Consider the following 23,115-nt stretch of genomic DNA (forward strand, 5'->3'; position numbering starts at 1 on the left):
TGTATGAAACACTACAGAATGATAAACACCTACCTGAGCTAGATAGTGACTTATCCATGTTAAAACACTACAAAATGATAAACACCTACCTGAGCTAGATAGTGACTTATCCATGTTGAAACACTACAGAATGATAAAAACCTACCTGAGTTAGGTAGTGACATATCCATATTAAAACACTACAGAATGATAAACAACTACCTGAGCTAGATAGTGACTTATCCATGTTGAAACACCACAGAATGATAAACACCTACCTAAGCTAGATAGTGACTTATCCATGTTGAAACACTACAGAATGATAAACACCTACCTGAGCTAGATAGTGACTTATCCATTTTGAAACACTACAAAATGATAAACACCTACCTGAGCTAGATAGTGACTTATCCATGTTGAAACACTACAGAATGATAAACACCTACCTGAGCTAGATAGTGATTTATCCATGTTGAAACACTACAAAATGATAAACACCTACCTGAGCTAGATAGTGACTTATCCATGTTGAAACACTACAGAATGATAAACACCTGCCTGAGCTAGATAGTGACTTATCCATGTTGAAACACTACAAAATGATAAACACCTACCTGAGCTAGATAGTGACTTATCCATGTTGAAACACTACAGAATGATAAACACCTACCTGAGCTAGATAGTGACTTATCCATGTTCAAAACACTACAGAATGATAAACACCTACCTGAGCTAGATAGTGACTTATCCATGTTGAAACACTACAAAATGATAAACACCTACCTGAGCTAGATAGTGACTTATCCATGTTGAAACACTACAGAATGATAAACACCTACCTGAGCTAGATAGTGACTTATCCATGTTGAAACACTACAGAATGATAAACACCTACCTGAGCTAGATAGTGACTTATCCATGTTGAAACACTACAAAATGATAAACACCTACCTGAGCTAGGTAGTGACTTATCCATGTTGAAACACTACAGAATGATAAACACCTACCTGAGCTAGATAGTGACTTATCCATGTTAAAACACTACAGAATGATAAACACCTACCTGAACTAGATAGTGACTTATCCATGTTGAAACACTACAGAATGATAAACACCTACCTGAGCTAGACAGTGACTTATCCATGTTGAAACACTACAGAATGATAAACACCTACCTGAGCTAGATAGTGACTTATCCATGTTGAAACACTACAGAATGATAAACACCTACCTGAGCTAGATAGTGACTTATCCATGTTGAAACACTACAAAATGATAAACACCTACTTGAGCTAGATAGTGACTTATCCATGTTGAAACACTACAGAATGATAAACACCTACCTGAGCTAGATAGTGACTTATCCATGTTGAAACACTACAAAATGATAAACACCTACCTGAGCTAGATAGTGACTTATCCATGTTGAAACACTACAAAATGATAAACACCTACCTGAGCTAGATAGTGACTTATCCATGTTGAAACACTACAGAATGATAAACACCTACCTGAGCTAGATAGTGATTTATCCATGTTGAAACACAACAGAATGATAAACACCTACCTGAGCTAGATAGTGACTTATCCATGTTGAAACACTACAAAATGATAAACACCTACCTGAGCTAGATAGTGACTTATCCATGTTGAAACACTACAAAATGATAAACACCTACCTGAGCTAGATAGTGACTTATCCATGTTGAAACACTACAAAATGATAAACACCTACCTGAGCTAGATAGTGACTTATCCATGTTGAAACACTACAAAATGATAAACACCTACCTGAGCTAGATAGTGACTTATCCATGTTGAAACACTACAAAATGATAAACACCTACCTGAGCTAGATAGTGACTTATCCATGTTGAAACACTACAGAATGATAAACACCTACCTGAGCTAGATAGTGATTTATCCATGTTGAAACACAACAGAATGATAAACACCTACCTGAGCTAGATAGTGACTTATCCATGTTGAAACACTACAAAATGATAAACACCTACCTGAGCTAGATAGTGACTTATCCATGTTGAAACACTACAGAATGATAAACACCTACCTGAGCTAGATAGTGACTTATCCATGTTGAAACACTACAGAATGATAAACACCTACCTGAGCTAGATAGTGACTTATCCATGTTGAAACACTACAAAATGATAAACACCTACCTGAGCTAGATAGTGACTTATCCATGTTGAAACACTACAAAATGATAAACACCTACCTGAGCTAGATAGTGACTTATCCATGTTGAAACACTACAAAATGATAAACACCTACTTGAGCTAGATAGTGACTTATCCATGTTGAAACACAACAGAATGATAAACACCTACCTGAGCTAGATAGTGACTTATCCATGTTGAAACACTACAAAATGATAAACACCTACCTGAGCTAGATAGTGACTTATCCATGTTGAAACACAACAGAATGATAAACACCTACCTGAGCTAGATAGTGACTTATCCATGTTGAAACACTACAAAATGATAAACACCTACCTGAGCTAGATAGTGACTTATCCATGTTGAAACACTACAGAATGATAAACACCTACCTGAGCTAGACAGTGACTTATCCATTTTGAAACACTACAGAATGATAAACACCTGCCTGAGCTAGATAGTGACTTATCCATGTTGAAACACTACAAAATGATAAACACCTACCTGAGCTAGATAGTGACTTATCCATGTTGAAACACTACAGAATGATAAACACCTACCTGAGCTAGATAGTGACTTATCCATGTTAAAACACTACAGAATGATAAACACCTACCTGAGCTAGACAGTGACTTATCCATGTTGAAACACTACAAAATGATAAACACCTACCTGAGCTAGATAGTGACTTATCAATGTTAAAACACTACAGAATGATAAACACCTACCTGAGCTAGACAGTGACTTATCCATGTTGAAACACTACAGAATGATAAACACCTACCTGAACTAGACAGTGACTTATCCATGTTGAAACACTACAGAATGATAAACACCTACCTGAGCTAGATAGTGACTTATCCATGTTGAAACACTACAGAATGATAAACACCTACTTGAGCTAGATAGTGACTTATCCATGTTGAAACACTACAGAATGATAAACACCTACCTGAGCTAGATAGTGGTTTATCCAGTTTGTGAACACTTTCTTCTGTACTCTTTCTTGTTCATCTGGAAAACAAAATATTCTAACTTGGTTATTTTAACTACAATATAACAAGGACAAAAGTAACTTAACAGAACATCAAACCACAACACTATACATACAAACCTTACACTGACTGTTTAACACTACATTAGGACACAACACTATACATACAACCACTACAGAAAATCGTGCATATCAGTCATTTTAAAATTAATGGTATAAACTCAGTGAAGAAAAATTAAGATCTCGTTATGATCCTTTTGAAAAGATTAATAAACATTAGTAAGAAGCACGTAAAATATTCTTTCAACCAAAAGAGGGCAGCAGCAAACAGTGGAAGGAAATTTCTCCCTAACACCGTTATGTGTCATGGAATTCATCAAACTATTCCTTTGTTTCATTTCTTGATATTTCTGAGTTTATTTCACCAAAACCGCATCATATAATGGACGCTAAATGTACTTCGAAATCTAATAGTTTTTGTGGGAATTTTCTTTCAAAACCTATGTGTATACAAACAAGATAAACACGGAAATAAGTTACTCATTACCTATTCCGATAAACTCGTTTATAAATATTCTGATTATAAATTGTGTCATAAAATTGATGTAAACTTGATAATGAAGCAATTTAGTTAAAGCAAACCTTTAAATAACATGCTACTTATTAATCAGTGATGACGAGATAGCCCACTTGTAGAGAAAAATATATATGTAAAAACGGCTCGTTTAGGTTGAGAATTTTTTTTATGTAGAGGAGCGAACAACGTTTCGACTCCTCTACATAAAAAAAAAAATTATCAACCCAAACGAGTCGCTTTTACATATATATGTTACTTATTAATATTCATAAGGGGCAGATAGCGTAGTTGCCTTGCGCAATAAAACTCCAAACTAACCGACCATTTTGACAGACGACTAGCATAAGCCAAACAAAGTCAGAATCTCCCATATTTTTATTTTACAAAACTTAAAAGTCAGTATTCTCCTGCTTATCTTATAGCAACATAAAACGAAAGAAATGCAGGTACGCTAGGAAAAAGAAATTAAAATGTCGTAAGGTCTTAAAATAAAGAGACCCGTTGATAAAGGTAGGGTGATCGTCCTACACGCGTCACGTTACAGTACTCCGCACTCGTGCTAATTATAGAGCACGCCTAGTAGCGAATAAATTTGGTCTAGACGCCACTCTTTTTGGTAAAATATATATTTGTTTTTGTGGGTTTTTTCAGACCCGTTGATCTTCCTCATACCAAAGATTATATATATAACAGAAGCAATGCACGTATTTGTGTTATAACAGGAACGATAATAGACAAGCACAACTGTTAGGCCTACAGGTCAGATCACATTCCTGTTATGAAACATTAAGAACAAATATTTCAAAGCATCATGAAGCAACAACATTTGAAAACAGTTCCTTTCCTTAAACTTCACGAAAGTTCAGAATATTAGCAATAAAAACAATCTAGATACGCGAACAATAAATACAGTCTCCATACATTAGCAGTAAAAATAGTCTATATATATTAATAGTAAGAACAATCTCGTTATATTAACAGTAAAAACAATCCAGGTACATTAACAGTAAATGCAGTCTCTATATGATAACAGGAGAAAATATTTCAATATTCTAGCCAAGACCTGCAAAACATCTAAAGCAGTTTTCATGCCTGTCGTTTAAATTGTCCTTATTCCTTCATTTTCACAAACTGAAATTATGAGTTAGATCAATAAATCCTGGTCTTTCATTCTTTCAGATAAACTCAAGCAGTCGTGACTTTAGTGAAACTGTACTTACATAAAAAGACTGCACATTAAGTTAACACAAAATATATTTATTATAATGTGGAAAGAATGAAACGGATATGAACGATTAGTGTACGACACGGTTTCACGAAACGAAAGTATATTTTTACAAAGTTCTAATGAAGGCAAACTTAACGGATATGCGGAAACATCTGTACATGTGTTCAAAAAATATTAGCATATGGTTTTGAACGAACTATGAATTCATATTTTAGATCTAAATCAGTCGAGAAACTCAACTGTAACTGTATCTAAAGTAATGATTATTTTGAAGGAAATACATGCGCGTTAAGTGGCTTTTCTAACGGATATCAGGTGTGTGGAGTTTGATCATGAAACTTGAGAGAAAAGTTTCGGAAAAAGAAACGCATGCATATTAGTTATATAGATTCACAGTGAAAACAATACAAGTTAAACATCTATCTACTGATTTGGTTTACTCTGAAGTTTGCACAAAGCTACACAAGCTATCTGTACTAGTCATCTCCAAATTCAGCAATGACAGACTGAAGCCACTCCCCGCCAACTCTTGGACTACACTTACCAACAAATTCTTGAACTAACCGTTACATTATAAACACCCTACGGCCAAATGAGTGAACATGTTCGATAAAGTGGATTCGAAACCGCGACCCGCAAATTGGGAGTCGAACGCCCTAACAACCACGTCATATCTATCTACTAATAATGAAAAAAAAAAAATTCAAACAGTAATACCATTATGTTATAGGAACAAACTTAATACGTCGACAAATCAAACAGTAATACCGTTATGTTATAGGAACAAATTTAATACGTCGACAATTCAAACAGTAATACCATTATGTTATAGGAACAAATTTAATACGTCGACAAATCAAACAGTAATACCATTATGTTATAGGAACAAACTTAATACGTCGACAAATCAAACAGTAATACCGTTATGTTATAGGAACAAATTTAATACGTCGACAATTCAAACAGTACCATTATGCTATAAAGGCAAACTTAATATATCGACAATTCAAACAATAATACCGTCATAAGAACAAATTTCATACGTCGACAATTCAAACAATAATACCGTTATGTTATAGGAACAAACTTAATACGTCGACAAATCAAACAATAATACCGTTATGTTATAGGAACAAATTTAATACGTCGACAATTCAAACAGTACCATTATGCTATAAAAAGGCAAACTTAATATATCGACAATTCAAACAATAATACCGTCATAAGAACAAATTTAATACGTCGACAATTCAAACAATAATACCGTTATGTTATAGGAACAAACTTAATACGTCGACAATTCAAACAATAATACCGTTATGTTATAGGAACAAATTTAATACGTCGACAATTCAAACAATAATACCGTTATGTTATAGAAACAAATTTAATACGTCGACAATTCAAACAATAATACCGTTATGTTATAGGAACAAATTTAATACGTCGACAATTCAAACAATAATACCGTTATGTTATAGGAACAAACTTAATACGTCGACAATTCAAACAATAATACCGTTATGTTATAGGAACAAACTTAATACGTCGACAATTCAAACAGTACCATTATGCTATAAAGGCAAACTTAATATATCGACAATTCATAGAATAATACCGTTATAAGAACAAATTTAATACGTCGACAATTCAAACAATAATACCGTTATGGTATAGGAACAAACTTAATACGTCGACAATTCAAACAGTAATACCGTTATGTTATAGGAACAAACTTAATATATCGACAATTCAAACAATAATACCGTTATAAGAACAAACTTAATACGTCGACAATTCAAACAATAATACCGTTATGTTATAGAAACAAACTTAATACGTCGACAATTCAAACAATAATACCGTTATGTTATAGGAACAAACTTAATACATCGACAATTCAAACAATAATACCGTTATGTTATCGGAACAAACTTAATATATCGACAATTCAAACAATAATACCGTTATAAGGACAAACTTAATATGTCGACAGTTCAAATAATACCTTTATAAGAACAAACTTAATACGTCGACAATTCAAACAATAATACCGTTATGTCATAAGAACAAACTTAATGCGACGACAATTCAAACAATAATACCGTCACGTTACAAGGACAAACTTAATATATCCACAATTCAAACAATAATACCGTCACGCTACAAGGACAAACTTAATATATTCACAATTCACACAATAATACCGTCACGTTACAAGAACAAAGTTAATATATCCACAATTCAAACAATAATACCGTCACGTTACAAGAACAAAGTTAATATATCCACAATTCAAACAATAATACCGTTATGTCATAAGGACTAACTTAATATATCCACAATTCAAACAATAATACCGTTATGTCATAAGGACTAACTTAATGTATCGACAATTCAAACAATAATACCGTTATGTCATAAGGACTAACTTAATGTATCGACAATTCAAACAATAATACCGTTATGTCATAAGGACTAACTTAATATATCAACAATTCAATCAATCGACAAACCAAACAATAATACCATAATGTTATAAAGACAATTATAACACATCGATAATTCTAAATCAAAATCTCAATATGTAAAGAATAAGGAAAATCATTACAATACATTAAAAATAAATAAATAAACAGGTAAACAACCATTTATAAGTATAACGAAGAGGTTTATTTTGGGAAGAACCATATTACACTTTCCACAACACCGTATATGTAGTTTATGTTCAAGTAGCAAGTCAAAAAGACAATTTTCATTTACCAATAATGAAGATACAAATTTAATTTTTTCATAAACAATGATATTCTTAAAATACGTACAAATAAATCAGTAATCTCACTATACAGTTGTAAGCTATTCTTTTAACATTGTAATTTATTAGCTGGAGAGCTTAGAACGACTAAATAAAATTCTGAAGAAGAGACGCCAATGTTTTTTCTGGTATATACAAAAGCAGGTCATAAAAACGAGATAGTTGTGAAGAGTTTGAGAACCAGTCAATGTGTTATTATGGTTCACGGTTACTTTGCTGAAGTGTGCTGATACATTTCACATTATTTAATGTCACGTGAAAAGTAGGCTAATAGGCTTCAAGTTTGTAGAAACTTTAAAGAAGGAAGTAAAGTAATTAATTTATAGACATGACGTTGAATTATTTTCAACGAATAATTTACACCACTTTATATCAACAGTAAGTATTTGGTGGAAATTAGCTGGAACTTTATTTAAGTAGAACTACAACTGTTGAAGTTGACGACCATGAGGTAAAATAATAAAATGCGACGAAAAAGTAAGGAAACACAAAATTATATATATATCAATAAAACTTGTAAAACAGGCTACGTGGTAAAACAGACGAAATAAAGGAAGACGTCAGTGACGTATCAATAAAACTTGTAAAACAGGTTGTAATGGTAAAACTGACGAAATAAAGGAAGACGTCAGTGACATATCAATAAAACTTGTAAAACAGGCTGCAATGGTAAAACTGACGAAATAAAGGAAGACGTCAGTGACGTATCAATACAACTTGTAAAACAGGTTGTTATGGTAAAACTGACGAAATAAAGGAAGACGTCAGTGACGTATCAATACAACTTGTAAAACAGGTTGTTATGGTAAAACTGACGAAATAAAGGAAGACGTCAGTGACATATCAATAAAACTTGTAAAATAGGCTGTAATGGTAAAACTGACGAAATAAAGGAAGACGTCAGTGACGTATCAATACAACTTGTAAAACAGGTTGTTATGGTAAAACTGACGAAATAAAGGAAGACGTCAGTGACGTATCAATAAAACTTGTAAAACAGGTTGTAATGGTAAAACTGACGAAATAAAGGAAGACGTCAGTGACGTATCAATAAAACTTGTAAAACAGGTTGTAATGGTAAAACTGACGAAATAAAGGAAGACGTCAGTGACGTATCAATAAAACTTGTAAAACAGGTTGTAATGGTAAAACTGACGAAATAAAGGAAGACGTCAGTGACATATCAATAAAACTTGTAAAACAGGTTGTAATGGTAAAACTAACGAAATAAAGGAAGACGTCAGTGACGTATCAATAAAACTTGTAAAACACCAATCAGTAAATTGGGTCTCATCTATTTTCACGCCAAGAGTCCCATAACGAAATGCCATATGCAACAAAATATGGAATTCCCACTATTGCAATATCACCTGCTAACAAAGCAGATGGCACAGCGGTATGTCTACGAACTTACACTGTTAAGAAACCGGGTTTCGATACCCTTGGTGGACAGAGCTTTGCGCTTACTAACAAACAGCACCTACCTAAACTACTCCAGCTATGACACTGCCAAATCGAGTTCTGGAATTCAATTGGTTGATTCAATATTGTCTGATGAAGAAACCAGTAGACTATGATGGGAAAACAACATCGGAGTCAAATCAGACTCGTTTGAAATCATGTCCAGGGCAGACAGGTGGAATAGTGAACAACAAGCTATACATCTTCAAGGACCAGCTTTAATAACATGAAGTAACATTCTAGCTGAGAACGTAATAACTCTCAAACATTAGTAGCCAATGGGTTTGTCGCATCAGAGAGAAGAGGAGGATAGCCCTCGTGTAGCTTTGCGCTAGCCGTCCCTAATTTTGTAGTTTAAGACTAGAGTTTGTTTTGTTTGTTTTTTTGGAATTTCGCACAAAGCTACTCGAGGGCTTAAGACTAGAGGGAACGCAGCTAGCTAGTCATCAATACCCACTGCCAACTCTTGGGATACTCTTTTACCAACAAATAGTAAGATTGAACGTAACATTATAATGCCTCCATGACTGAAATGACGAGCAAGCTTTGGTATGACAGGGATCCGAATCCGCGACCCTCAGATTACGAGTCGAGCGCCTTAACCACCTGGCTATGCCGGGCCACAAATGAAGGAACAATGTTACAAAAATATTATAAAGAAAAGTTTTAATTTACCCAAAACAAGGATCACAATATATACAAGAAAACAGACAGTTTTAATTTATCTATAGTGAAAAAATATCAGAAAATTAAGATTAAATAAATGGTTTGAGTAATTTTCCTTCCACGTGTAACACAAACAGCTGTATTATATACTTTCAAACAGTGTTCAATTTACTTTCAGGTGTATGTTTTATGTTTAGTGTGAATAAAACAGATTAATGGTTTGAGTAATTTTCTTTTTAAATTACTCCAAGAAACAAAACTTCAGACAATGTTTTAAGTTCTCACACATCAAACCAGATGTTACTGAGCTTTAATAATGAAAAGATTTAAAATTAATAACTGTAAGTTTCTTTAAACATGCGAAGTATTAATTCACATGTATGAGTGAACGCCCTAAACAAACAAGAACGACCTACATGCAAGATTTTTTAATTCGCGTTAGTAACCAAAACATAAAACTTTTTTCTTTACGTGTTCACAATATACGCTGACGTTTACATTTCCACTTTGATTTAATAATGCAGTTATTCAGGTTTTTGTTGGTTTTCAAATGGACTTTATGTTAAGCGATCAGGTTTAACAGTATTTGAAGTACATAAGTGCTCAAATATGTTATTTCAATAGCTTATAGTTTGGACGTGTGTATTTCCTGTACGTTCCTGCATGGCGATAAGTTGAGGCGCATTGTTTGTAATTTTTTTATTTCCTGTTCGATAATCAACTCACTTGAACTTTGTGTTAGGCGAAAAGTAAACACATCCAGACGACGGTGAAATAAAGAAATAAATATTGTTTCTATAGTTTCTTGTGATTAGTTTGATAAAATATAACTAAAACATTTTTCTACAATAACATAATAATAAAAAATTGCTCATTCACAAGCTACGCAGTACAGTAATCGAAAGTATATATGCCTGCGATCCATTAAACATATAGATTTTTAGGCCTAAGACAAAATAGTTTTATGTTATCCAACTATATTATCATAAATCTGGAAAATACAACCAAATATACTGAACAGCAGTACAGCAGGGGTCCAAAAATACAAATGTTAAGATATATTTTAAAAGCTGAATAAATTAATTACAAACAGTATAGCTATAATACTAAACATAGATGAAGCTTCACCAAATTTGGTATGGCTATTTATTGTGTAAGAGATGCATACAAACTTGCAGGTTCACATTTGTGTTTTAAAGTTTTGATGGACCTTTTTGTGTGTTTTTTAATCACAAATAAGAGAAGCAACTTGCCATCTCCTGAGATAACCTTTCATTAAATGCGAATTTACATAACTTTCGTCCAAAAGGTTCGAATCCCGGTCGCACCAAACATGCTCGCCTTCCCAGCCGTGGGGGTGTATAATGTGACGGTCAATTCCACTATTCGTTGGTAAAAGAGTAGCCCAAGAGTTGGCGGTGGGTGGTGATGACTAGCTGCCTTCCCTCTAGTCTTACACTGCTAAATTAGGGACGGCTAGCGCAGAGAGCTCTCGTGTAGCTTTGCGCGAAATTCAAACCAAACCAAAACGTCCAGGAGACAAGTACTCCAGCTAGTGTAACGTACAGAAGAAACAAATCGATTTTTCAATAGCCCTACGATTCTCATAGCATCTTATTTAGTAATGTAAAAAAGGTTTAGCTGTAATATACCAAGTTGTTCTTTTTTGTACACAGGCAAGAGAATAACAACAATAATTATTATAAACGTGCTGTTTTGAGCAGATTTGTTTGTTGTTGTACGTCTAACAAGAATTCGTGTGTATATTTTGTGTACAGCCTCAGAAGTCAATAGTAAAGGTTTTTCAAAGTGTTTTTTGAACTGAATCTTTACCGTTCTATTACGAGTTTTTTACAATTTCTCATGATCCCCATTAGAAAATTTTAGTATTTGAAAACGATCTCACCAGTGATCAAAACAATACCTGTTCTAAAACAAATCTTACTGTAAAAGCTGTAACTTCTAATATAATATAGTTTTGAAGTATTCAACAACAGTATCACAAAGTTGCTATAACAAAAGAAATATCTAAACATGCCTGTTATCAGAGAACATAAGGCTTAATTAACAACACTTGTGTATCCATCCTCCATTCATTGAACCCTTACCACGTGTAACACCGAGCAGCTGTGAGGAATCGTGACACTTCCAATTTTCACGATTAGCTAAAGACCACAGTTTGAAATTGATATTTATCCGCAAGGGGGTTATATTACCAGAAAATATATCACGATTTACCCATTATCGTGACTTATTTTTATGAGTAGTCTGAATGTTCTTGTTGAAAGCATATTACCACTAATATTTATAATCAAAACATTTTCCTGTCTCATTATTTCTACCTTGAGGTACATTACCTTAAACTTCTGATTAAAGTAAAATGTAAAACTTCAAATAAACCCACTTATTAAGATAACCAACTAAACACCTCATTCTAAATACGTATTTCTAAAGTAATAAAATAAATTTTTATAATAGTTAAAATGGATTAATTTTACTTATTTGGTACTCTCACTGTTAACAAAATTTTCCGCCGTAATCCTAAACATGATTTATTGCAAGGTTCGATAACTAGGATACCACTAATCCTAAAATAAAATAATAAACTTATAACGGAAAATAAACATAAGAATAACAAATATACCAAATATATAAAAATATGGATAAATCAAATACACTACTCAATACTGTGAACAAAATCGCAGTAAAGAAAGCATTTGTTTTGTGAACGTCAGCAAGGCCCAAAAGAACTATTTGTGATAACCATCCCTACCTGCACCAGCTGTCTTTAATTTAGTAGTGTATCCCTACCTCCACTAGCTGTCCCTAATTTAGTAGTGTATCCCTACCTGCACTAGCTGTCCCTAACTTAGTAGTATCCCTACCTGCACTAGCTGTCCCTAATTTAGCAGTGTATCCCTAACAGCACTAGCTGTCCCTAATTTAGCAGTGTATCCCTACCAGCACTAGCTGTCCCTAATTTAGTAGTGTATCCCTACCTGCACAAACTGTTCCTAATTTAGCAGTGTATCCACACCTGCACTAGCTGTCCCTAATTTAGTAGTGTATCCCTACCTGCACTAGATGTCCCTAATTTACTAGGGTATCCCTACCTGCACTAACTGTCCCTAATTTAGTAGTGTAAGACAAGAGGGAAGGCGGGTAGTCATCACCACCTGACACCAACTCTTTGGCTACTCTTTTACTAATGAACAGTGGAACTATAACAACCCCACGGCTGAAACAACGAACATGTTTGGTGTGATGGGGAATCGATTTCACAATCCTCAGATTACGAGTTGAATTCCCTAACCACCTGGCCAGGGCGAATCTGCAGGTATTTAACAAAACCACTTATTCGGTTCCTTCAATTACACAAAGGAATCAGACTGTCCCTTTACAATGCACCATTAGTTTCGACAAACTAAACATATCATTATAAAAGCAGGATGCAAACCATGAGCCATTCGATTCAATCTCCCACACTGACTACTAGGTCACGCCCAGCCCTTTTAGGTTTTTCTGTACTGTTCTTTACTGTCTTTTATTTATTATGTCTTTCTATTTAACTGTTTCTGTACTGTTCTTTTCTGTCTTTCATTTATTATGTCTTTCTATTGAACTGTTTCTGTACTGTTCTTTTCTGTCTTTCATTTATTATGTCTTTCTATTGAACTGTTTCTGTACTGTTCCTTACTGTCTTTTATTTATTATGTCTTTCTATTGAAGTGTTTCTCTACTGTTCTTTACTGTCTTTTATTTATTATGTCTTTCTATTGAAGTGTTTCTGTACTGTTCTTTAATGTCTTTTATTTATTATGTCTTTCTATTGAAGTGTTTCTGTACTGTTCTTTAATATCTTTTATTTATTATGTCTTTCTATTGAAGTGTTTCTGTACTGTTCTTTAATGTCTTTCTATTGAAGTGTTTCTGTATTGTTCTTTACTGTCTTTTATTTATTATGTCTTTCTACTGAAGTGTTTCTGTACTTGTTCTTTACTGTCTTTATTTATTATGTCTTTCTATTGAAGTGTTTCTGTTCTGTTCTTTACTGTCTTATTTATTATGTCTCTTCTACTGAAGTGTTTCTGTAATGTTCTTTACTGTCTTTTATTTATTATGTCTTTCTACTGAAGTGTTTCTGTAATTGTTCTTTACTGTCTTTTATTTATTATGTCTTTCTATTGAAGTGTTTCTGTTCTGTTCTTTACTGTCTTTATTTATTATGTCTTTCTATTGAAGTGTTTCTGTAATTGTTCTTTACTGTCTTTTATTTATTATGTCTTTCTACTGAAGTGTTTCTGTAATTGTTCTTTACTGTCTTTTATTTATTATGTCTTTCTACTGAAGTGTTTCTGTAATTGTTCTTTACTGTCTTTTATTTATTATGTCTTTCTATTGAACTGTTTCTGTAATTGTTCTTTACTGTCTTTTATTTATTTTGTCTTTCTACTTGAAGTGTCTCTGTAATTGTTCTTTACTGTCTTTATTTATTATGTCTTTCTATTGAACTGTTTCTGTAATGTTCTCTACTGTCTTTTATTTATTTTGTCTTTCTATTGAAGTGTTTCTGTAATTGTTCTTTACTGTCTTTTATTTATTATGTCTTTCTATTGAAGTGTTTCTGTAATTGTTCTTTACTGTCTTTTATTTATTATGTCTTACTATTTAACTGTTTCTGTAATTGTTCTTTACTGTCTTTTATTTATTATGTCTTACTATTTAACTGTTTCTTGTAATTGTTCTTTACTGTCTTTTATTTATTATGTCTTCCTATTTAAGTGTTTCTGTAATTGTTCTTTACTGTATTTTATTTATTATGTCTTTCTATTGAAGTGTTTCTGTAATTGTTCTTTACTGTCTTTTTATTTATTATGTCTTTCTATTGAAGTGTTTCTGTTCTGTTCTTTAATGTCTTTTATTTATTATATCTTTCTATTGAAGTGTTTCTGTAATTGTTCTTTAATGTCTTTTATTTATTATGTCTTTCTATTGAAGAGTTTCTGTAATTGTTCTTTAATGTCTTTTATTTATTATGTCTTTCTATTGAAGTGTTTCTGTATTGTTCTTTACTGTCTTTTATTTATTATGTCTTTCTACTGAAGTGTTTCTGTACTGTTCTTTACTGTCTTTTATTTATTATGTCTTTCTATTGAACTGTTTCTGTAATTGTTCTTTTCTGTCTTTTATTTATTATGTCTTTCTATTGAACTGTTTCTGTAATTGTTCTTTACTGTCTTTTATTTATTATGTCTTTCTATTGAAGTGTTTCTGTACTGTTCTTTACTGTCTTTATTTATTATGTCTTTTTCTATTGAAGTGTTTCTGTAATTGTTCTTTAATGTCTTTTATTTATTATGTCTTTCTATTGAAGTGTTTCTGTAATTGTTCTTTAATGTCTTTATTTATTATGTCTTTCTATTGAAGTGTTTCTGTAATTGTTCTTTAATGTCTTTCTATTGAAGTGTTTCTGTATTGTTCTTTACTGTCTTTTATTTATTATGTCTTTCTATTGAAGTGTTTCTGTAATTGTTCTTTACTGTCTTTATTTATTATGTCTCTTCTATTGAAGTGTTTCTGTTCTGTTCTTTACTGTCTTATTTATTATGTCTTTCTATTGAAGTGTTTCTGTAATGTTCTTTACTGTCTTTTATTTATTATGTCTCTTCTATTGAAGTGTTTCTGTAATTGTTCTTTACTGTCTTTTTATTTATTATGTCTTTCTATTGAAGTGTTTCTGTTCTGTTCTTTACTGTCTTTTTATTTATTATGTCTCTTCTATTGAAGTGTTTCTGTAATTGTTCTTTACTGTCTTTATTTATTATGTCTTTCTATTGAAGTGTTTCTGTAATTGTTCTTTACTGTCTTTTATTTATTATGTCTTTCTATTGAAGTGTTTCTGTAATTGTTCTTTACTGTCTTTTATTTATTATGTCTTTCTATTGAACTGTTTCTGTAATTGTTCTTTACTGTCTTTATTTATTTTGTCTTTCTATTGAAGTGTCTCTGTAATTGTTCTTTACTGTCTTTTATTTATTATGTCTTTCTATTGAACTGTTTCTGTAATGTTCTTTAATTGTCTTTTATTTATTTTGTCTTTCTATTGAAGTGTTTCTGTAATTGTTCTTTACTGTCTTTTATTTATTATGTCTTTCTATTGAAGTGTTTCTGTAATTGTTCTTTACTGTCTTTATTTATTATGTCTTACTATTTAACTGTTTCTGTAATTGTTCTTTACTGTCTTTTATTTATTATGTCTTTCTATTTAACTGTTTCTGTAATTGTTCTTTACTGTCTTTTATTTATTATGTCTTCCTATTTAAATGTTTCTTGTAATTGTTCTTTACTGTATTTTATTTATTATGTCTTTCTATTGAAGTGTTTCTGTAATTGTTCTTTACTGTCTTTTATTTATTATGTCTCTTCTATTGAAGTGTTTCTGTTCTGTTCTTTAATGTCTTTTTGTTTATTATATCTTTCTATTGAAGTGTTTCTGTAATTGTTCTTTAATGTCTTTATTTATTATGTCTTTCTATTGAAGTGTTTCTGTAATTGTTCTTTAATGTCTTTTATTTATTATGTCTTTCTATTGAAGTGTTTCTGTATTGTTCTTTACTGTCTTTTATTTATTATGTCTCTTTCTATTGAAGTGTTTCTGTACTGTTCTTTACTGTCTTTTTATTTATTATGTCTTTCTATTGAAGTGTTTCTGTTCTGTTCTTTAGTGTCTTATTTATTATGTCTTTCTATTGAAGTGTTTCTGTAATGTTCTTTACTGTCTTTTATTTATTATGTCTTTCTATTGAGTGTTTCTGTAATTGTTCTTTACTGTCTTTATTTATTATGTCTTTCTATTGAAGTGTTTCTGTAATTGTTCTTTACTGTCTTTATTTATTATGTCTTTCTATTGAAGTGTTTCTGTAATTGTTCTTTACTTTTTATTTATTATGTCTTTTTATTGAAGTATTTCTGTAATTGTTCTTTACTGTCTTTTATTTATTATGTCTCTTTCTATTGAAGTGTTTCTGTAATTGTTCTTTACTGTCTTTTTATTTATTATGTCTTTCTATTGAAGTGTTTCTGTAATTGTTCTTTACTGTTTTTATTTATTATGTCTTTCTATTGAAGTGTTTCTGTTCTGTTCTTTAATGTGTTTTATTTATTATGTCTTTCTATTTAACTGTTTCTGTAATTGTTCTTTAATGTCTTTTATTTTATTATGTCTTTCTATTGAAGTGTTTCTGTTCTGTTCTTTAATGTCTTTTGTTTATTATGTCTCTTCTATTGAAGTGTTTCTGTAATTGTTCTTTACTGTGTTTTATTTATTATGTCTCTTTCTATTGAAGTGTTTCTGTAATTGTTCTTTACTGTCTTTTATTTATTATGTCTCTTCTATTAAAGTGTTTCTGTAATTGTTCTTTACTGTCTTTTATTTATTATGTCTTTCAATTTAACTGTTTCTGTAATTGTTCTTTACTGTCTTTATTTATTATGTCTTTCTATTGAAGTGTTTCTGTAATTGTTCTTTACTGTCTTTTATTTATTATGTCTTTTATTGAAGTGTTTCTGTAATTGTTCTTTACTGTCTTTATTTATTATGTCTTTCTATTGAAGTGTTTCTGTAATTGTTCTTTACTGTCTTTATTTATTATGTCTCTTCTATTGAAGTGTTTCTGTAATTGTTCTTTACTGTCTTTATTTATTATGTCTTTCTATTGAAGTGTTTCTGTAATGTTCTTTACTGTGTTTTATTTATTATGTCTTTCTATTGAAGTGTTTCTGTAATGTTCTTTACTGTGTTTTATTTATTATGTCTTTCTATTAAAGTGTTTCTGTAATTGTTCTTTACTGTGTTTTATTTATTATGTCTTTCTATTGAAGTGTTTCTGTTCTGTTCTTTAATGTCTTTTATTTATTATGTCTTTTCTATTTAACTGTTTCTGTAATTGTTCTTTACTGTCTTTTATTTATTATGTCTTTCTATTGAAGTGTTTCTGTTCTGTTCTTTAATGTCTTTTATTTATTATGTCTTTCTATTGAAGTGTTTCTGTAATTGTTCTTTACTGTCTTTTATTTATTATGTCTTTCTATTTAACTGTTTCTGTAATTGTTCTTTACTGTCTTTATTTATTATGTCTTTCTTTTAAGTGTTTCTAATGTTCTTTAACTGTCTTTTATTTATTATGTCTTTCTATTTAACTGTTTCTGTAATTGTTCTTTACTGTCTTTTATTTATTATGTCTTCCTATTTAAGTGTTTCTGTAATTGTTCTTTTACTGTTTTTTTATTTATGTCTTTCTATTGAAGTATTTCTTGTTCTGTTCTTTAATGTCTTTGTTTTATTATGTCTTTCTATTGAAGTATTTCTGATCTGTTCTTTAATGTCTTTTGTTTATTATGTCTTTCTATTGAAGTGTTTCTGTTCTGTTCTTTAATGTCCTTTGTTTATTATGTTTTTCTATTGAAGTGTTTCTGTAATTGTTCTTTAATGTCTTTTGTTTATTATGTCTTTCTATTGAAGTGTTTCTGTAATTGTTCTTTAATGTCTTTTTTTTATTATGTCTTTTCTATTGAAGTGTTTCTGTAATTGTTCTTTACTGTCTTTTATTTATTATGTCTCTTCTATTGAAGTGTTTCTGTAATTGTTCTTTAATGTCTTTTATTTATTATGTCTTTCTATTGAAGTGTTTCTGTAATTGTTCTTTAATGTCTTTTATTTATTATGTCTTTCTATTGAAGTGTTTCTGTAATTGTTCTTTACTGTCTTTTATTTATTATGTCTTTCTATTGAAGTGTTTCTGTATTGTTCTTTACTGTGTTTATTTATTATGTCTTTCTACTGAAGTGTTTCTGTAATGTTCTTTACTGTCTTTTATTTATTATGTCTTTTCTATTGAAGTGTTTCTGTAATTGTTCTTTACTGTCTTTTATTTATTATGTCTTTCTATTGAAGTGTTTCTGTTCTGTTCTTTACTGTCTTTTATTTATTATGTCTTTCTATTGAAGTGTTTCTGTACAGTTCTTTACTGTCTTTATTTATTATGTCTTTCTATTGAACTGTTTCTGTACTGTTCTTTACTGTTTTTATTTATTTATGTCTTTCTATTGAAGTGTCTCTTGTAATTGTTCTTTACTGTCTTTTTATTTATTATGTCTTTCTATTGAAGTGTTTCTGTTCTGTTCTTTACTGTCTTTTTTATTTATTATGTCTTTCTATTTGAACTGTTTTGTAATTGTTCTTTACTGTCTTTTATTTATTATGTCTTTCTTTGAAGTGTTTCTGTTCTGTTCTTTATCGTGTTTTATTTATTATGTCTTTCTATTGAACTGTTTCTGTAATTGTTCTTTACTGTCTTTTATTTATTATGTCTTTCTATTGAAGTGTTTCTGTAATTGTTCTTTACTGTCTTTTATTTATTATGTCTTACTATTTAAGTGTTTCTGTAATTGTTCTTTACTGTCTTTATTTATTATGTGTCTTCCTATTTAAGTGTTTCTGTAATTGTTCTTTACTGTATTTTATTTATTATGTCTTTCTATTGAAGTGTTTCTGTTCTGTTCTTTAATGTCTTTTATTTATTATGTCTTTCTATTGAAGTGTTTCTGTCTTGTTCTTTAATGTCTTTTTATGTTTATTATGTCTTTCTATTGAAGTGTTTCTGATCTGTTCTTTAATGTCTTTATGTGTTTATTATGTCTTTCTTGTTCATTGAAGTGTTTCTGTTCTGTTCTTTTGTTCTTTACTGTCTTTTTTATTTATTATGTCTTTCTATTGAAGTGTTTCTGTTCTGTTCTTTAATGTCTTTTCTTTAATGTTTATTATGTCTCTTCTATTGAAGTTCTTTTATTTATTTCTAGTTGTTCTTTAATGTCTTTTTTTTATTATGTCTTTCTACTGAAGTGTTTAACTGTTTTCTGTAATTGTTCTTTACTGTCTTTTATTTATTATGTCTTTCTATTGAAGTGTTTCTGTAATTGTTCTTTACTGTCTTTTATTTATTATGTCTTTCTATTGAAGTGTTTCTGTTCTGTTCTTTAATGTCTTTTATTTATTATGTCTTTCTATTGAAGTGTTTCTGTAATTGTTCTTTAATGTCTTTTTGATTTATTATGTCTTTCTATTTAACTGTTTCTGTAATTGTTCTTTACTGTCTTTTATTTATTATGTCTTTCTATTGAAGTGTTTCTGTTCTTGTTCTTTAATGTCTTTTTTTATTTATTATGTCTTTCTACTGAAGTGTTTCTGTAATTGTTCTTTACTGTCTTTATTTATTATGTCTTAATTATGTCTTTCTATTTAAGTGTTTCTGTTCTTTTCTGTCTTTAATTGTTCTTTACTGTCTTTTATTTATTATGTCTTTCTATTTGAAGTGTTTCTGTAATTGTTCTTTACTGTCTTTTATTTATTATGAAGTGTCTTTCTATTTAACTGTTTCTGTAATTGTTCTTAATTGTTCTGTCTTTATTTTATTATGTTTTCTATTTAATGTGTTTCTGTAATTGTTCTTTACTGTCTTTTATTTATGTCTTTCTATTGAAGTGTTTCTGTTCTTGTTCTTTACTGTCTTTTTTTATATTATGTCTTTCTATTGAAGTATTTGTGTTGTTCTTTAATGTCTTTTTATTTATTATGTCTTTCTATTTAAGTTCTTCTGTAATTGTTCTTTTACTGTCTTTTATTTATTATGTCTTTCTATTGAAGTGTTTCTGTAATTGTTCTTAATACTGTCTTTTATTTATTATGTCTTTCTATTGAAGTGTTTCTGTAATTGTTCTTTTTAATGTCTTTTTGTTTTATTATGTCTTTTCTATTGAAGTGTTTCTTGTACTGTTTTATTTATTATGTATTGTTCTTTATCAATTTCTTCTTTATTTATTATGTCTTTATTTATTATGTTCTATTGAAGTGTTTCTGTAATTGTTCTTTTACTGTCTGTCTTTTCTATTTATTGTATGTCTTTATTTTATTATGTCTCTTCTATTGAACTGTTTCTGTAATTGTTCTTTACTGTCTTTTATTTATTATGTCTTTCTATTGAAGTGTTTCTGTAATTGTTCTTTACTGTCTTTTATTTATTATTATGTCTTTCTATTGAATGTGTTTCTGTAATTGTTCTTTACTGTCTTTATTTATTATGTCTTATTGAAGTGTTTCTGTATATGTTCTTTACTGTCTTTATTTATTATGTCATTGAAGTGTTTCTGTAATTGTTCTTTAATGTCTTCTTTATTTATTATGTCTTTCTATTGAAGTGTTTCTGTGTATTGTTCTTTAATGTCTTTTATTTATTATGTCTTTCTATTGAAGTGTTTCTGTAATTGTTCTTTACTGTCTTTTATTTATTATGTCTTTCTATTGAAGTGTTTCTTTCTTGTAATTGTTCTTTACTGTGTTTTTATTTATTATGTTACTGTCTTCTATTGAAAGTGTTTCTGTAATTTTCTTCTTTACTGTCTTATTTATTATGTCTTTACTGTCTCTTTATTGAAGTGTTTCTGTATTGAAGTGTTTCTGTAATTGTTCTTTTACTGTCTTTATTTATTATGTCTATAAGTTGTTTGTACTTCTTAATTGAAGTGTTTCTGTAATTGTTCTTATGTCTTTTAATTGTCTTCTTTTATTTATTATGTCTTTCTATTGAAGTGTTTCTGTTCTTGTTCTTTACTGTCTCTTTATTTATTATGTCTTCTTGAATTGAAGTGTTTCTAATGTCTTTTATTTATTATGTCTCTTCTATCTGTCTTTATTTATTATGTCTCTTCTCATTGAAGTGTTTCTGTATTGTTCTTTACTGTTTTATGTCTTTTCTATTTATTATGTCTTTCTATTCTAATTGAAGTGTTTCTGTACTTTAATTGTTCTTTCATTTAATGTTCTTACTGTCATTTATCTTTATTTATTATGTCTCTTCTATTGAAGTGTTTCTGTAATTGTTCTTTACTGTCTTTTATTTATTATGTCTCTTCTATTGAAGTGTCTTCTAATTGTTCTTGATTGTCTTTATTTATTATGTCTCTTCTATTGAACTTGAAGTGTTTCTGTAATTGTTCTTTGTTTGTAATTGTCTTTTGTATTTATTATGTCTTTCTATTGAAGTGTTTCTGTAATTGTTCTTTACTGTCTTTATTTATTATGTCTTTTCTATTGAAGTGTTTCTGTAATTGTTCTTTACTGTCTTTATTTATTATGTCTTTCTATTGAAGTGTTTCTGTAATTGTTCTTTACTGTCTTTATTTATTATGTCTCTACTATTTAACTTGTTCTTGTAATTGTTCTTTACTGTCTTTTATTTATTATGTCTTTCTATTTAAGTGTTTCTGTAATTGTTCTTTACTGTCTCTTATTTATTTGTCTTCTTATTGATTTTCTGTATGTATTTATTATGTTCTTTGAAGTGTCTATTTATTATTCTTTCTATTGAAGTGTTTCTTTAATGTAATTGTTCTTTACTGTCTTTTATTTATTATGTCTTTCTATTGAAGTGTACTGTTCTTTACTGTCTTTTTTTTATTATTGTTCCTTTGAAGTGTTTCTGTAATTGTTCTTTAATGTCTTATTTATTATGTCTTTCTATTGAAGTGTTTTGTAATTGTTCTTTACTGTCTTTTATTTTATTTATTGAAGTGTTTCTGTTCTTGTTCTTTACTGTCTTTTTTATTTATTATTTCTTTCTAGTGTTTCTGTAATTGTTCTTTACTGTCTTTATTTATTATGTCTTTCTATTGAAGTGTTTCTGATCTGTTCTTTAATGTCTTTATTTATTATGTCTTTATTGAAGTGTTTCTGTAATTGTTCTTTTACTGTCTTTATTTATTATGTCTTTCTATTGAAGTGTTTCTATAATTGTTCTCTAATGTCTTTTCTTTATTATCTTTATTTATTATGTCTTTCTAATGAAGTGTTTTGTTCTGTCTTTAATGTATTATTTATTTCTCTTATGAAGTTTCTGTATTGTTCTTTAATGTCTCTTTTATTTATTATGTCTTTCTATTGAAGTGTTTCTGTAATTGTTCTTTACTGTCTTTTATTTATTATGTCTTTCTCATTGAAGTGTTTCTGTTGTTGTTCTTTACTGTCTTTTATTTATTATGTCTTTCTATTGAAGTGTTTCTGTAATTGTTCTTTACTGTCTTTTATTTATTATGTCTTACTATTTGTTTCAACTGTTCTTTACTGTCTTTATTTATTATGTTCTTTCATTGAAGTGTTTC

At 29.8% G+C, this 23,115-nt stretch overlaps 1 protein-coding gene across 1 annotated transcript in view; it reads right to left on the reverse strand.

Annotated features, from left to right (window-relative positions):
- Window positions 1-23,115, reverse strand: part of LOC143227572 (muscle-specific protein 300 kDa-like) — a 117,573-nt gene that overhangs the window by 76,126 nt on the left and 18,332 nt on the right. Inside the window, exon 3 of the mRNA XM_076459001.1 lies at window positions 3,115-3,176. Coding sequence (XP_076315116.1) covers window positions 3,115-3,176 — 62 coding nt within the window. The remainder of the gene's footprint in view (window positions 1-3,114; window positions 3,177-23,115) is intronic.

The sequence above is a fragment of the Tachypleus tridentatus genome, chromosome 9 (assembly GCF_004210375.1).
Source record: "Tachypleus tridentatus isolate NWPU-2018 chromosome 9, ASM421037v1, whole genome shotgun sequence".
Taxonomy (NCBI): Eukaryota; Metazoa; Arthropoda; class Merostomata; order Xiphosura; family Limulidae; genus Tachypleus; species Tachypleus tridentatus.